Raw genomic sequence first — 16,785 nt, 5'->3', positions numbered from 1 at the left:
CCTCATTCAACCGCTCTGTAATATATCTTTCACCCTTCTCTTCTCATGCCACATATTCTGTTCAAGAGGGCGCGAAATCACAAAGTGTTGCAATTTTTTTTTGAAGTTTTTAGGATCTGAATACGGAAAACTTGAGGACGACGATGAAACATGGCGGTAGCAGCATCATGGTCTAGGGCTGGACCAAATTCGTCTGGAGGTTAACGTTTATTGAAAGCACAATGGACAAATTTAATTACCTATAGATTCGGGCGGCCGCCGTAGCCGAATGGGTTTGTGCGTGAGTACCATTCGGAGTTCAGAGAGAGAACGTAGGTTCGAATCTTGGTGAAACACCAAAATTAAAAGAAAAAGAAAAACATTTTTCTAATAGCGGTCGCCCCTCGGCAGGCAATGGCAAACCTCCGAGTGTATTTCTGCCATGAAAAAGCTCCTCATAAAAAATATCTGCCGTTCGGAGTCGGCTTGAAACTGTAGGCCCCTCCATTTGTGGAACAACATCAAGACGCACGCCAAAAATAGGAGGAGGAGCTCGGCCAAACACCCAAAAAGGGTGTACGCGCCAATTATTATTATTATTATAGATTCTAAAGGACAATTTGTCAAATTCTGGCTAATGTACAATCATCCATCCACATTTGATGAAGTTACCGGCATGATTAACTAACAATAATGTTGTTGAAAACGTGTGGTGTATTCGGGAAAGTAATATCCCAAACCACCATATTTTTTGCAAAAATGGCTTAAAGGAGAATCTCAAAATGTCTCGGCTGAACTTACTCAAGAACTGATGGCATCAGTGCCAAATTGGTTGTGGGCAACAATTTGTTTGTATCCTCAGTTTTTAGTCACTTAAATATGTACATAAATATAAATTTTCGCAAGAAATTAAGAAATTTTGTTGAACTTGAGTAGTTTTCCGTTTTAACAGTGTCAATATCTTTAATACTCCTTCGTTTTGTAGCTACGAAGCTTTAGTATTCAGGGTATGCGCCGCATAAATTAACCTGTAGCAACTACTTGTATGGAAATACATATGTACATATATGTATAAATGTATACTCTAATATGCAAAATACGATTAAGTCTATAGTCTTAAATTTTCTATTTCAATTATTTTCTTGATCAATTTCTTTATTATAAATGTTAAACTTACCGAATGATCGCCGTGTCCGGCCCGTTCGGATACTAATGGATAGTCTTCGGGTATATCATCATAATTTTGTGGATTAACGGGATCAGTTGTACTTTCATATTCAGAATCCTCTTCAATATTGAGTTCACTTTTACGATGCACTGTAATTAAAATACGCAAATGCAGTTGATTTTCGAGCCGATCAATACTTGAATTCATATTTTTTATAAATCTGATGGACAATTTTTTTTTTTTTTTTTTTTTTTTTGTACACTTTTATTCTTAAATTGCTTTAGAACTAAACCTCTTTGCCATTTTTTCGCCTACAATTGCTGCCACTTTATTTTTATTTAAGTTTTCCTTCTTTGATGCTATTTGACGTTTGCTTCTTGAATATAAATATTTTTTTTTATTTTAGATTCCTAATATACATTTTTCATGTAAGTATGTTTGGTGGAAATTTGTTTTTTATATTTCTTTTACTGCTATTTTATAATTGCATACAGGCGCTCAACCAGGATTTTTGGGGGGTTTTGCGTATGTAAAAAACCTATTCAATGTTCTACAAAAAAAAATTATTAATAAAACAAACAAAAAATTCTTTGTAATGAAAACAACTTAAATACGCATCACAATGAAACAAATAAAGACATTCAGACGTTTGGAAAAAATACAATTTGATTTTGGCTTTTCGGTTGTTTACAGGAAATTTTTCAAAAACTCTACCGTGAAAATTCTCGTATTTATCCTTATAAAGGGGGGCTGCCCAATTCAATCACTCTTGTGACACTGTATTTTCTAGTTCGTTAGATAATTTTGTTTTTATTATAACCGGTGTCTTTTTAGCTGCATGCGAGCTAAGGCTAATCTATTCAAGTGATAGCGTTAGTACAAAAACAAAAAGTTACGAGGGTCGTTTGAAAAAACCGTGCAAAAATAAATCTACTTAATTGTTTGCGGTAAATATTTTTTATTTTTCGACATAGTGTTCTTTTAGGCTTATAAACTTCATCCAAAAGTGCTCTAGCTTGTTGATCCCTTCCGAATAATAAGATTTGTCAAAACCTTACCTTCAACCTGACAGAAAAAGCCATTCGTTTCTGCAAACACCTCCTCGTTTGAATAAAATCTTTTTCCCTCCAGCCATTTTTTCAAATTGAGAAGTAATAGTAGTCCGAAGAATCTGAGACAGACAAGTCTGGAGAATAGTGGGGATGTGAAACGAGTTGGAACACTATTTCAATAAATTTTGCGGCAACAACTGCTGAGTTGTCAGCTGATGCGTTGTCGTGATGGAAAAGGAAAATCACGCGACTTCCTCCTTTCACATGCAGGACAAACACCAAGAAATAGACCGATATGACTAAAACTTGGTGTGTGTTCTTCCAAGAGTTGCTACTAACAAAACTTCGGCACGGGCCAGTAGTGTCATCTCTCAGACTTTGAACGAAATTTTCAAACGACCCTCGTACACGCATTCTTTTGTTTTGCTTTTTGGGCTCAGTTGTCAAAATGATTATTTTCAAGGCAAAATATTATAAAATATATTGTATATGGGAGTATAATTCGCGCTTACACCTTTTTTGGGTGTCTTGACCGAGCTGCTCCTCCTAAATGTGGTGTGCGAGTGGTGTGAAGAGTGCACTTTGCTCCAAATTAAACATCATCAAAATATTATTCCATCTAACGGGCAATCGCAGCAATAAACCTTCAGCAGCTGTAATATTGAGCTTGATTTATTGGTTCACTTGAATAGAGCCATTTAGTTCTCTACAATTTTCTATTCGACTGCTTCATATAAATATATTCCTCCTCATACCATAACCCCTTCATGGCTGTGATATCGTCTCAAGTACCTTTCCTTCATCCTCAAATCATAGAAATATTAATTATATCTATCCAACTTATCCAGATTGAACTTTTTTGACGTGATAACGTCTTATAGTTCGATTTAGCCGGCTGCACGCACGAAAAAATGTGTCGTTATCTTGCTCGATCGTCGTTATCTTGTTCAATGGTCGTTACCTTGCTTGAACTGCAAGCGAGCGCGGAACGAACGACAAAGAGCACAATCGGCCCCCGCGTTCGGCAACGTTCGACATCTGGCTCTGTCCTCCTTGAGTGAGCATATATATGTATGTATATGTATGTATATGCGCATTTGTATATAAATTCACATACTTGTATTTGCATATGCCTTCTTCCTGTGAGCATGGTAATGAACCATTTCTGTGTTGAGAATAGGACGATGATAGAAAATGTAGGAAATGAAAGGGAGTGTTTCGAGTGTAAAGTGTCTTGAAAAAGGCAAATCGATGATGGTGCCTCTTAGTGTTGTTGACTTATTAACGTCTGATGCACAATCGAATTTGAAGATATCGTCCATGAATTTGATAAATGTTTCGTCATTTTTCACGTTTATGTAAATGTAACTTGACCTATTCCATTGCAATTCCATTAACCTCCTCCTCTATATCCATACAAAATATCTATCAAACAAATAAAATTAAAATTTTGTTTTGAAAATTGCTACCATTCCATCAGTATTTTCTTATGACGTTGTCACATTAAACTATGGTCAGTAAACCGACTTTTCAGACAACCTCTTTTTTGTTACTAAATTTTACTTTTTTCCATACACGGAGGTCGCTATTTGAGCGGAACTCCCAGCCATGTCGTCCCTTGCAAAATCGAGGCGGCATGCTTTGCAAAATTTCTTCGAAGGCGGTTTTTCTTGTAACTTTTTATGCTTCAGATGTGACGCTCTTAGAGTAGCTCTCGAACGGTGGATTTGCTGACTGCAACATTTGCTATTTCTTACATTTTTGCTGTTTCTTACATCTATCGCAGTTCTGCCTTTGTAGTTTTGCCATGGGAGGCAACTTGTTTCACGTAAAGATCCACACCATTTGGACTCTGACCAATCTTTTTGGCAATTCGACGATATGAAAGTCCCTCTGAGTCAAAGATATCGATTTGTCCTTTTCACAATCTGTAAAATTTTTCTACTTTCCCATTTTATTAGAAATAAAAATTTTTCGACCAAACATAATAAACTATTAAAAAATTATCCCTTTTCACAATTTTAATGAGCAAATAATGCAAGCTAACTGAGTGCGTCTATTCAAGTGAACCAATAAATCAAACACAATATTACAATTCCAAAAGTTCTGCTGCTGCGAAATACCGTTAGATGGTATAATATTTTGATGCATTTTTATTTTCGAGCAAAGGACAGTCTTACCTTAAATTATAAGAAACTCTTGCGTCACTAGATCAAATACGGTTGTTTTAATAACCATTTTCTCCCACAAAAATTATTGCCTCCAATCAAGTGACTCGATCTGTATATAATTCTAGCCTATTTTTTAGATACAGTTAAATGAATTTGAAAAATATTTTGGTCTTTTCTAGAGCATGATATTTCCAATTATTTTAAACCAAAGACTTACTTTCGTCTAAACCTCCGCAAAAACTCCTTCTTAGTCATCTCTATAAAAAGTATGGATCCTAAACCGTCTCCCCCCTTTTAAATTTATTATTACATACGAGGTGTGTTCAAAAAGTATCGCGAATATTGAATTTTCGCAGGTTACGTATATTCGAATTTCGATTTCTTTTTGGCGATATGTTGGTACTCATATCTCACTCATGCTGACGAGTTCGGCCATTTTGAATGTTCAGTTAATTATTGACAGCTGCTTTGCTTGCACGTGTTTCGGCTCGTCTTCGATTTTTACCTATTCAACAGACGAAAAAATTGATGAAATGAAGAAAATGGTATTGGTCAATCGTCGAATCACCATTAGAGGAGCTGCTGAGGACCTGGACATATCGATTGGCTCTTGCCATTCGATTTTTTTCAATGATTTGGGATGACACGGGTCGCCGCAAAATTCGTACTAAAACTGCTCAATTTCGACCAAAAGCAGCATCGCATGAACATTGCTGATGAGATGTTGGACTCTGTCCGCGACGACCCAAATTTCCTCCAGAGGATCATAACTGGTGACGAATCGTGGGTTTATGGTTATGACGTGGAAACCAAAGCTCAATCATCTCAAAGGAAGCTGCCGCACGAACCAAGACCGAAACAAGCGCGCCAAGTTCGGTCGAATGTAAAAGTTTTACATACCGTTTTCTTCGATTGCAGGGGCGTTGTGCATCATGCATCATGAGTTCTTCTTGCCACAGGGTAAAACGGTCAATAAGGAATATTACCTGCAAGTAATGCGCAATTCGCCCGAAGAAAAAAAATTGGCTCTTGCATCACGATAACGCCCTCCTCACACATCGTTACTTGTGCGCGACTTTGTGGCCAAAAACAACACACTAATGATGCCACAGCCACCGTATTCTCCAGATCTGGCCCCCTGTGACTTTTTCGTGTTCTCGAAACTGAAGAGGCCCATGAAAGGACGACGATATGCTACGATTGACGAGATTAAGACGGCATCGATGGAGGAGCTGAACAAGATTAAAAAAAAATGATTTTTTGAAGTTCTTCGAAGATTGGAAAAAACGTTGGCGCAAGTGCATAATATCTCATGGGGATTACTTTGAAGGGGACAAAATAGATATTAAAGAATAAATACTCATAAATAATTTTTTAAAAAATACAAAATTCGCGATACTTTTTGAACACACCTCGTACATAGGTACAAAAGCGAATCTAAACATAGATGGTGTCAGTAGAGCAACAACACCATTCACATGTACATATCTTATTTTTGGGATTTGGTATTTTAATTGTCAATCAGAATGTAAAAAATAAACAAAGCAGTAACAAAAAAGCAGATGACTTTAACATTTAAAAAACCAAATCGCAAGAAAAAAATTAATAATCAGTTGCTCTAGTGCGACCACCTTGTATGAACTCGCATTGATACATACACATGTAAGTACTTTCCGGTAAAGTTGGTTAAATAAGAAGCAAATTTAAATTACACAAATCTGACTTACCATTACTCTGCTTATACGAACCAATTGGCTGATTCGCGTCCTGAAATGTCGTTACATCGAACTTTTCCTTGTGCGCACTTGGACCGGCGAAAACTTTTTCCATTTCCGAATCCAAGAATACCTCGTTTGGATCCTCATTCCCGGTGGACTACAAAATAAATCAATAAGTAATTATTCATTAAATGCTGATAGTTCACTTAGCAAAAGCAAGTACATATATGCACTTATGTTTGTATGAATATAATCTTAACAAATTTATCAGTTCTTCTACTAATGGGCCGAAAATAGCAACCGTGTACCACAATGCACACGACAAGACAGATGAAGCCTAGTCACGCGAAAGATGAATCAAATCGAATATTGACTGCTGTGAGGCTTTGATGTTCATCATCAAAATGTATAGCTTGCGGATGAAGCTGCACGTTGCAGCAACAATTAAATGGACTGTCTAGCATGCATGTATGTACAGATACAAATACACACATGTACTTATATACATATGGGCAAAAACATGAGTGCATGAAGCCGCACATTTCGATAGAATAGCGTTAACTTGCTAGAGTGCAATATTATTAGTGTTATTTCAATTGAGTGAATGGCAGGAACGCATACAAGTCACATGACTTAAATTTATTTTGCGTTGGACTGTCTGGCATTTTGCTCACTCCTCTAACTATTTGTTTACATTCGCTAATTCATTCGAAGGTAAAGAGGTCTGCAGTTAGTAATTTTAAATGATTGCATGTTACATAAGGAATGCTATAAATTTGATATAAAGACGATACAAATTTATTTATGTTTACTGCACTTGGAAAAATAATATAGTATTAAAAGTAAACGACAAAGGGTGCTCCAAATACATGTATATTTTTTTTTTTAATGAGGAGGGTACTTTTTTATTTTTGTTTACGCACTTTTAAATTCAGTCAGCATGGCTCGTTGGTGCACGCTAGTCATTGTAACGTCAGCTCCTTCCTCATTTCGAAAGAAATAAGGGCCGATAATGCCGTCAGTGCTTTACGAACATCCCGATAAAAAATATCGAGTATACGTTTTATGGAGGGAAACTCTCTACTCCGTCAGCAGAGAAAATTGTCAAAAACTAGTTTTTTGAATTTTCTTGAAACTTGCACTAACAAAATTCAATGTACTATATTACAAAACTGGATACTCGAAATTTTTCTAGAAATTCCTATTAAAAAGTTTAAAATTTTGATGAAAATTCGCTGATTTTTATAAAATTTGTATACAGTTTGAAATTTTCGTTATATTGGTTTTGTTGTAGTATAAACTAAAATTTTATAAAAAAAAAATACCTAAAATTAAAACTTAAATAAATAAATAGTCAAAACCTCTCAATATGTGGTGTAAGCTTTTTTTTTTGCGCAGACTGTATATATACAAAAATGCTTGGAACACTGACCGATTTCGATTTAGCAACCTTCGTTCGACCGTGCGCATGATAACTCGAGCAAAAATGTATATATTTCAATAAAACTTGGTTCACATCTTTTCTGTTTAAATGAGCAAAACCGGTCAATAACCACGCCCACCTCCTATATAACGTCAATTTTTAAAAAATACAATAAAAATAGTCTTTCTGTTATAAACGAAACGAAATATTCTAAAATTTAGTACAAATTACGAACCTAAAAAAATTAATAGAACGCAAGCAAATTGGTAAATACAAACATCTCGATAACTACTAAGTTGTCTAAACTTGGCACAAGTGCTGCACCTCACCTCATTTAGATCTGACATTACTGTTATGGTGATCAGGTAAAACAAAAAAAACATGCCCACTCTTTATAAGTCAAAAAATTTCGGTTCGTCCATCCAAAATTAAGTTTTACGAAAATGTGAGCAGCTATATAAAGTTCGGTCCGGGCGGAATTTAAACTTCCTTACTTCTTTACATTTATTAGGCTTTCCCGTGTTTGTCTGCAAATTACAAAAATTCCATTTACGTCATGGGTGATACCTCTATATAAAACTTATGTTTGGAATAGACAAGTAATGCACACCAATGTGTCAATAATTGGCTTTAATAAAACTAAATTGATATTCAATGGCTGGAGAAACGGAATTCATGAGAAAAATAAAAAGGTTTCGACAATTCTGACTCCGCATTCTATAAAGTGATAAATGCTTTTGACTTGTCATATTTTAACTAAGTAAAGTACCCTTACGAATATGTACACCTAAATATATGTATGTATGTATTTACATATGAATGTGTTAAAATTGTGGTATATGTAGTGAAAATTTCTTAACAGACGCCGATTGGTGTCCTAATTAAAGCTCAGTTGCATCAGATTTTAAAATAAACTTTAATGTAGGTCTACCGAAATTCGTGTATATGAAAATAAAAAAAATATTCTTTCAAAGTTTTAAGTCAACTTAATACAAGGTAAGGAGATAAAGCTCTGCGAGTTTTCACTCACTCAACTTGTTCGACTTGAGGTGTCATATTTTTCTCCAAAATTGTTTTTGAAGTCAATTGAGACGATTTCTCAAGTCCAAGAGGTTATAGTCCAAGCTGTACCATATGCAATTTTAATGAAATTATAATATATTACATTAATATAGGAGATGTCGTGTCTGCTCGTTTGGCTCTTCTCGTATCTTCGCAAATCACATATGTATGTACCGTGTCCAATTGAGGACGAAATCAGGAAAACATAATAAAGGGTGGTTAAGTTTCAAGGGCCGGTGTTGATTTTAAATAAAATAGACTTTTTTGTAGAAAATTATTATTATTTTTCTTTATTATGATAATATTGGTATGGCTCAATTACGCATGGAACAAAATATCGGCCAAATGGCCACCCCGGCCTTGGCTGCACACCTCTATCCGATGGTCCAAATATTCGTTGACGCTGAGGCCTAATTGAGATTCTATGCCGTTAATGTGCCGAATTATCTCATCCTTTAGCTCTTGAATTGTTGCTGGCTTTTCGATGTACACCTTTTCTTTCAAATAACCCCAAAGAAAGAAGTCCAACGGTTAAACAGGCCACGATCGTCGAGATATTGTCTCTGGAGAGACTAAGCAATTCCTTTGTTCTTTTCTTGTTTATTTGCGGCCGTAGTAGCCTAGCTGTTACACGCGTATCTTCATTTCTATTTTTTTTATTATTAGTTTACTCGCGGTTTTTGGGTATTCCAATGGTACTTTTATCATCGAGTGATTGAAGAGCAGTACCTTTTCTGGCTAGCTCATCAGCTTTATAGTTTCTCTCTATATATCTATGCCCCAGCATTCCTGTGCAATCTTCGATCTTAGTATAGCCACATTCATTGATTTGATGGCCGCCTGGCTATCCGAGAATATATTTATATTGGATTTTGTTACGGCGTGCGTATTTAGATATGTAGCCACTTCTTTTATAGCTAGAACCTCTGCTTGATAGACGCTGCAGTAGTCTGGTAGTCAAACGGATAGTTGCAGTCCTAATTCCTCCTTTTTGCTCTTACACGAAGCAGTTTTACCAATAAGCCATATTTTTAGGAATTATGTTTTTTTTTAGAATATTGCTTGTTTTGAATTTTAACTACTACAAAAAAAAAACCCATAACTGAAAGTTTCAAACTTTCTATTGTATAAAATTAAAAAGAATTCAATAAATTTTAATCGAAATTACAAACTTTTTAATCAGAACTGAATATTGGTTTGTGATGGCTCAAAAATCACATTGATTTTTTTAAATTATTTTTTGCATAAAGCATATGTTCATAAATGGAAAAATGCTCACCATCATATGCAACAAAATTGTTTATATGTATGCACATCAATCCATTGACTTACCAAAACGATAACTCAAGGGCATGTTATCAGGAAATCAAATAACAGTGTCATTAACCGGCAACAAACAACTTGCACTATTTACCCGCCAGTCTCACAAGTGTCAATTGCCACTGCATCACTAGCGTTGTAACTAGCGAATCGAGTAACTAACCACTTTTCTAACCTAAGGTAATGCAAGGTGAGAGGAGTTTAACTGATTTTCATACTATCACCGCAGTGAGCCACCAGCTGATAGTTAACTTACTCCTTGTAATATTATTACTTACTTTTATATTTCATAAACATACTCGCACATATATAGATTTACACATTATTAAATAAATCCACTGAAAGGGCTTAAAACTGTCTTATGACCGATCCTTAGCTTCTGGCCGATGCTACGACTACTACCATGGCGGTTAACTTCTGATTCTTTCTATGATTTTATCGACATACTCGACGATGAATTTCACGTAATTAGCTGTTACAGCTTTTACGGCACCAAACACCATTCCCAACATCTATAACTCATAACTGAATGGAACAAATAAAAAACTGCAAAAGAATTTTTGAGTGTGAAATGTCATCTTGGCAATGAGATAAACTTTAAAATGTTTGATCGATACTTTCCGAGATATCGGTCACTATAGACATCTACGAGAAAATAATGGATTTCTTTCCCCAAACTGATATATTCTATACACATATATGTATATAGAAAGACCAGTTATTAACCCGAAATCTTGGGTAATGCATAAAAGGCCCAATTCAATTACGTGCGCACATTTAAATCTAAAGTGTCGTGAAGTAATTGTTTCTTAGTGGGGTTTTTATTATAAAAAAACAAAACGATTATCTTGACGTACACGTGAGAAAACATCCAATAACCCATTTAAAGAAAAGTTAATTGTATAAATGTACATACTATACATATGAAGGAAAAAATTGTGACAATACCGGCATTGAAAAAATCAATAAAATAGGAGTAGAAGGGGTGGCAACAGAAAATAGTGAGTTCGAAGAACTAAGAAAAAACAATTTTTTATAATCTGATCAGTTTTAACTGGCTTCGTATTTTCATATGCAAGTGCACAGCTGTGATGATATTGTCAATACAATTGTACTTCTTTCCGTAAATGCAAATTATAATTTGTTGAGGTTTACAAAAGATGCTTTTATTTGGACACGCATTTTTTTAATTTTTTTTTCTACATAAAAAATTTTGCCCTCTTCTAGTTGGGCTCCCAATCCGTCTACGGGTTACTTTTTTTATTTAATTTTTGTACCTAAAATATTTATCCTAAACAGCAAACAAAGAAACTAATATACAAGTCGTGTACCTAAAACAGTAAGATGAGGTATAAGTATAAATACTACTGTCAAATATGTTGGGAGTCAGTCCAGTAGTAACATAGTTTTAAGAACTACCCTAAACTTTAATTCATAAAAATAAATTTTTATATTTTTCCAAAGTCAATCAAGTCTTTGACTTTCTTCCAAGTCTTTAACTAGCGTTAGTAAGTGGCAAATAGATGAAGCAACTGATATAAGTGAGCATATTTTGGCAACGCTGGAATCGAGCTGCCTACAATTACATTTGTTTGTCAGGGAGTAGTTATATTAGTTGTTTAGGAGGTAGTTGCTAGCAGCGAAACTTGCTCAATAACTTTTGGCTACTTTCAGATGCAAATTTTTAGTCAATTTAGTAGAGCAGATATGTCGCGAATAGAAGAGGTCTAATATATATGAATATTTAGAGCATTTACAAGGGTGTCGCAAGTGACGTATTGTTGTATGTCGTAAGCTTTAAATGGCTAAAAATATGTTTAGGGAAATCGCACGCAATTACAAAATATTTGGTTCTGGTTTCGATTCCTCTCACCGTTAAAAACTTTGAGACATAAGACAATACGGATTTTATAACATTTTGTGAATCGCCTAAGCGAATATAATAAAAAAAGAAGATTTACTTGTATTTTTTGTACCAATTAATGTTTTTTTAGAACTTTTTTCACGAGCTTGTGTGGGTAAATAAAAAGCAACTCTTGCTCAGCTGAGGGTCTTGCTCAGTCTTGTTTTCCAGAGTGTCGAAAATATCACACATTCGCCTGGGGCGAGTAGAGCAATTTGCAGGGCGATATTATAGCAAGAAAATAAAACATCATTCGATTTTCTTACTTTATTAATGAATTTCTATAAAACTTAACACAGATAATACCTTGCACGTTCTTCTCTGCATTCGAAAATTATTAAAGAAAGCATCATTTTCCGTTTTATTAATTACTTCCATGAAATTTCTTGTTCTGGGTGTTTTCTACTGTGAGTCGAAACAGCAAGTCGTTTTCCTTTCTCTTAACTCTTATTAAAGCGATTTTGTGATTTATTCCAGCATCTTCAGTTGAATGAAAAATATTTGATGGCACAAACTTAAAACCCAAGTAAATCTGCAATGCAGTGCAAAATCGACCAAGCGTTAGAGCTGAATGTGATACTACTGCTCTAGTCAGTTCTATTGGGCCATAGTGCACTGCGACTTTTGATGTGGTTTTTTGTACTTGACCATACCTAAACTTTACTACTGCAAAAAAACTTTACATTTTGGATGCCAACCTATGTAGCTAGAATCTCCATTATTATTACCGAGTTTAGTAAACTATTTTATTTCCGAACTGAATTTTCATAATTATTCATTAAATATTGAATGTTATCGAATTATATATAAAATTTGCAACTGTTGAATTCTAATCAAAGTATGTTATTTCAACTATTGAAGTGTTTGGCACCTCACCATGAGTGCGGTAGTTGGTTTATTAGATTTCGTAAAGTAAACAGTGCTGAGGTTGATAGTATTTGCATGGTTATTTGACTTATCAGTACTAGCGTGGTGGCTGACGAATGATATTACAAAAAGAGGGAGGGCAATTAACTTCCTCCTAGTGCATGTTCACATTAAACTCCGCAGTTGATTGTAAGCAAAGTCAATTGGCGCGAGACTAGTCATGACCACCAATGTTTAGTGAAATCCGCTAATTCAGAACTAGCTACGTTCACTACAAGGTATGCTTTGTGTATGGAAGTGTATGTGCTGATATAACCCCATATACAAATATTTCTTAGGGTAATTACTGGCAAAAACAAATATTTTTTTTACATTTATAAATAGAATTCCGCATAGGCATTCTTTTTTTATTTATGTTAGGCAGAAATATGTAAAAGATAAACAAAATTGTCATTAGGTCACGTTCATTTGCCTATTTGTTAGTGTAAATTTTTTTGCTTTTTGTTTTCTTTGCTATCGAATTTTGTTTTGTAACTTTAGACACAAATGTATTGCAATATCATTTCCTTTTATATTTCCTAGGAACTAAGTTCAACAGACAAAAACGTTGGCTCTTATTTACGAGGTGTGTTCAAAAAGTATCGCGAATTTGGGTTTTTTTTTTCAAAAATTATTTATGAGTATTTATTCTTTAATATCTATTTTGTCCCCTTCAAAGTAATCCCCATGAGATATTATGCACTGGTGCCAACGATTTTTGAGATCTTCGAAGCACTTCAAAAAATCGTTTTTTTTATCTTGTTCAGCTCCTCCTTCGATGCCGTGTTTATCTCGTCAATCGTAGCGTAGCGTCGTCTTTTAATGGGTCTCTTCAGTTTCGAGAAGAAGAAAAAGTCACAGGGGGCCAGATCTGGAGAATACGGTGGCTGTGGCCTCATTAGTGTATTGTTTTTGGCCAAAAAGTCGCGCACAAGTAACGATGTGTGAGCAGGGGCGTTATCGTGATGCAAGAGCAAATTTTTGTTCTTCCACAAATCCGGGCGTTTCTGGCAGATTGCTTCGGGCAAATTGCGCACAACTTGCAGGTAATATTCCTTATTGACCGTTTTACCCCGTGGCAAGAACTCATGTAGCACAACGCCCCTGCAATCGAAGAAAACGGTCTTGGGTCGCGCGGCAGCTTCCATTGAGATGATTTAGCTTTGGTTTCCACGTCATAACCATAAACCCACGATTCGTCAACAGTTATGATCCTCTGGAGCAAATTTGGGTCGTCGCGGACAGAGTCCAACATCTCATTAGCAATATTCATGAGATGCTGCTTTTGGTCTACGTTGAGCAGTTTTAGTACGAATTTTGCGGCGACCCGTGTCATCCCAAATCATTGAAAAAGATCGAATGGCACGAACCAATCGATTTGTCTAGGTCCTCAGCAACTTGTTTAACGGTGATTCGAGGATTTGCCAATACCATTTTCTTCACTTCATCAATTTTTTCGTCTGTTGTGGAAGTGCTGGAGCGTTCGGCACGCTTTTCGTCGCTCACATCTTCTCGACCTTCTGAGAACATTTTGTACCACAATAAACGTTGCTTTGGTCCTAAGTAGCTTCTCCGTATGACTCAGTCAACATTCGGAATGCATCCGCGCATTTAATTTCGTTTACACAAAATTTGATAAAGGTTCTTTGATTCATCTTTTTGAATAGGTAAAAATCGAAGACGAGCCGAAACACGTGCAAGCAAAGCAGCTGTCAACAATTAACTGAATATTCAAAATGGCCGAACTCGTCGGTATGAATGAGAGACATGAGACCAACATGTCGCCACAAAAAATCGAAATTCGAATATACGTATCCTGCGAAAATTCAAAATTCGCTGTACTTTTTGAACACACCTCGTATTTAAATAATATTTTAATATTGGCGCTTCACAATGCGCTTTTTATACATATAAATATATGCTTTTATATGGGCATTCAAGTCTACAAGGTGTGTGTCTTTCATAAAATAATCAATGAGAACTCATACAACCCGATATGATTATCTCGGAACCCAGTGGATGGACAAGAACGCGTAAGTAATTCAGTAAAAAATGTACCCGGAATTCGTCAGTACAACAGAAACGCATCAATTACTCATTGCATTGATATATATTTCAGAGTAACCAATACACAAACAATAATCCAATGCCTTTGCTAATCTTATAAATTTTCCTTTATCAACTCCATTATATCAAAATGTTTTCTGGGAAGTGGTAACGTAGAATAGAAACCGTATGAAATGGAACGGGTTAGAGATTATTTTTGTTTTAATGGTCGTGTAAAAATTGTGAAATTCTTCATTTGAAAAACAAAATATTCCATTTTTGTCGGTAACATTTTTCTGCGCCACAACATTTTGCTGAAAGTAAAGCACCCCAATGGGATTAGATCTGTATTACAGCAGTTCCTTGATCTGGATTACAGCAGTTCCTTTCTTATTCGACTTCTTTTCTTCTTCATACAATATGTGACTTTGAAACAAAAACACTCTTTAGCGAAACTAAAAATTTATATCAAGTCAGATGAACCCTTCTGGACTAATTAGGGCTTTGGGTGCCTAATAAAACTCGCAGTATGCTTAGTATCATACATCACAAAACCAATATTTAAGACAAAAAGTCAAGTATTGGGTGCTTTTTTGAGTTGTGGTTTAGTAGCTGAGAATGGCAAACTGTATTCATATTTCCATTCAGAAAGGTTTGTCAGGGCAAGTCATCGGTGAACGCCAGAATAAAGCTTCTAAATTGTGGAAATGTACTTAAAAAAACAAAAAATTAATCTGTTTGCGAAGTTCATGGACCACTGGCGGCCTCATCGCTCCTTATTTCTTTCGAAATGAGGAAGAAGCTGCCATTATCCTGAATGGAAGTCGATGACATTTGGTTCCAACAAGGCAACGCAACTTGTCATATAGCGCACCAGTGCCCTCAACAATCGATTTATTGGACCGATCGAATGGACAGTCCAACTCGTGGTCATGTAACTTGTAGCTGCGGCTGACGTATGCCGGCTATCATATTAAATAAAAAAAGCCATGAAATTATCTATCAGGGTATAATAAAAACAAAATATTATTATATTAATTTATAATTATATTACTACAATATAATATATTTTGTATTATCATTTTAAGTTCTCAAGCTCTTAAATAGTCGTCCAATAGTTCACCAACCCAAAGTATTAAAACAATAAGCGTTGCAAGCCGACAATAATGCACAATGGCTCGTTAATGACACATGAACTTAAATATGTGGCATAAAACGTTTATATGCATATGCATATGTAAGTAGTGCGATTACTTTGGTTGAGTGAAAATCAATAACGCTTTAACGCTCTTTTCAGAAAGGAAGCGAACACAGGTTTGAGTTAGAGAGGAAATGAAATGGAATGGCTGTAGAGTCTGTGGCCTACATATGTAAACGACGGTATTTGAATCTCTTTGCCTGCCGCTGTGTGGATCCAGTATTCTGCCTTTGCGTTTTTCTATAAATTTTTTTTTTTTTTTTTTTTTTTTTTTTTTTTTTTGGCCTCCTTTATTAATTACACCTGTCGTATGACACTAAGTAATTCTTTCTGCAGCTTGGATTTTATAACATTAATCATTATCAATATTACATTTGGGTTAAGTTTTTGTGTGAGTTTACAAGTGTAGGTATGTGCATAGCTTTAAATTATTCTAGTTATCAGCTGAGTTGGGGTTGGTCGTTTGAGCCGCCTAGAGTTTGCCCTTTCTGCTGTTGGGAGTTGTCGCATGTCATTATTGGAATGGTTCATTAAACGGACAATATGATTTGTGCTGCGTTTGCGGATGATTTCTGCTACTGTTTCGATGTTGAGATCGCGATGAATGTCTTCGTTTGGGATGTACCAAGGTGCATTGGTTATAGTTCTGAGTATTTTTGATTGTAGTCGTTGAATAATGTTAATGTTACTTTTGCTTGCAGTACCCCAGATTTCTATGCCGTATGCCCAGATTGGCACAATCACAGTTTTGTATATAAGTATTTTATTCAGCAATGACAGTTTCGAGCGCCTGCCAAGTAGCCAATATAGTTGTCGGAATCTGTTTTTTACCTCATTTC

The 16,785-nt window shown here is 35.4% G+C and overlaps 1 protein-coding gene across 4 annotated transcripts in view; it reads right to left on the bottom strand.

Annotated features, from left to right (window-relative positions):
• The window catches only part of LOC128862121 (anion exchange protein 3), a 203,188-nt gene that overhangs the window by 31,755 nt on the left and 154,648 nt on the right, over positions 1–16,785 (bottom strand). For all 4 annotated transcript variants that reach the window (XM_054100573.1, XM_054100570.1, XM_054100571.1 and 1 more), the window contains 2 exons: positions 6,098–6,245; positions 1,157–1,296 (listed from right to left, as the gene is read on the bottom strand). In XM_054100573.1, coding sequence (XP_053956548.1) covers positions 1,157–1,296; positions 6,098–6,245 — 288 coding nt within the window. The remainder of the gene's footprint in view (positions 1–1,156; positions 1,297–6,097; positions 6,246–16,785) is intronic.

Source organism: Anastrepha ludens, chromosome 4 (assembly GCF_028408465.1).
Source record: "Anastrepha ludens isolate Willacy chromosome 4, idAnaLude1.1, whole genome shotgun sequence".
In the NCBI taxonomy this organism is placed as follows: domain Eukaryota; kingdom Metazoa; phylum Arthropoda; class Insecta; order Diptera; family Tephritidae; genus Anastrepha; species Anastrepha ludens.
The sequence above is the reverse complement of the archived record's forward strand: the minus strand, read 5'-3'. Positions and strand labels throughout refer to the sequence as shown.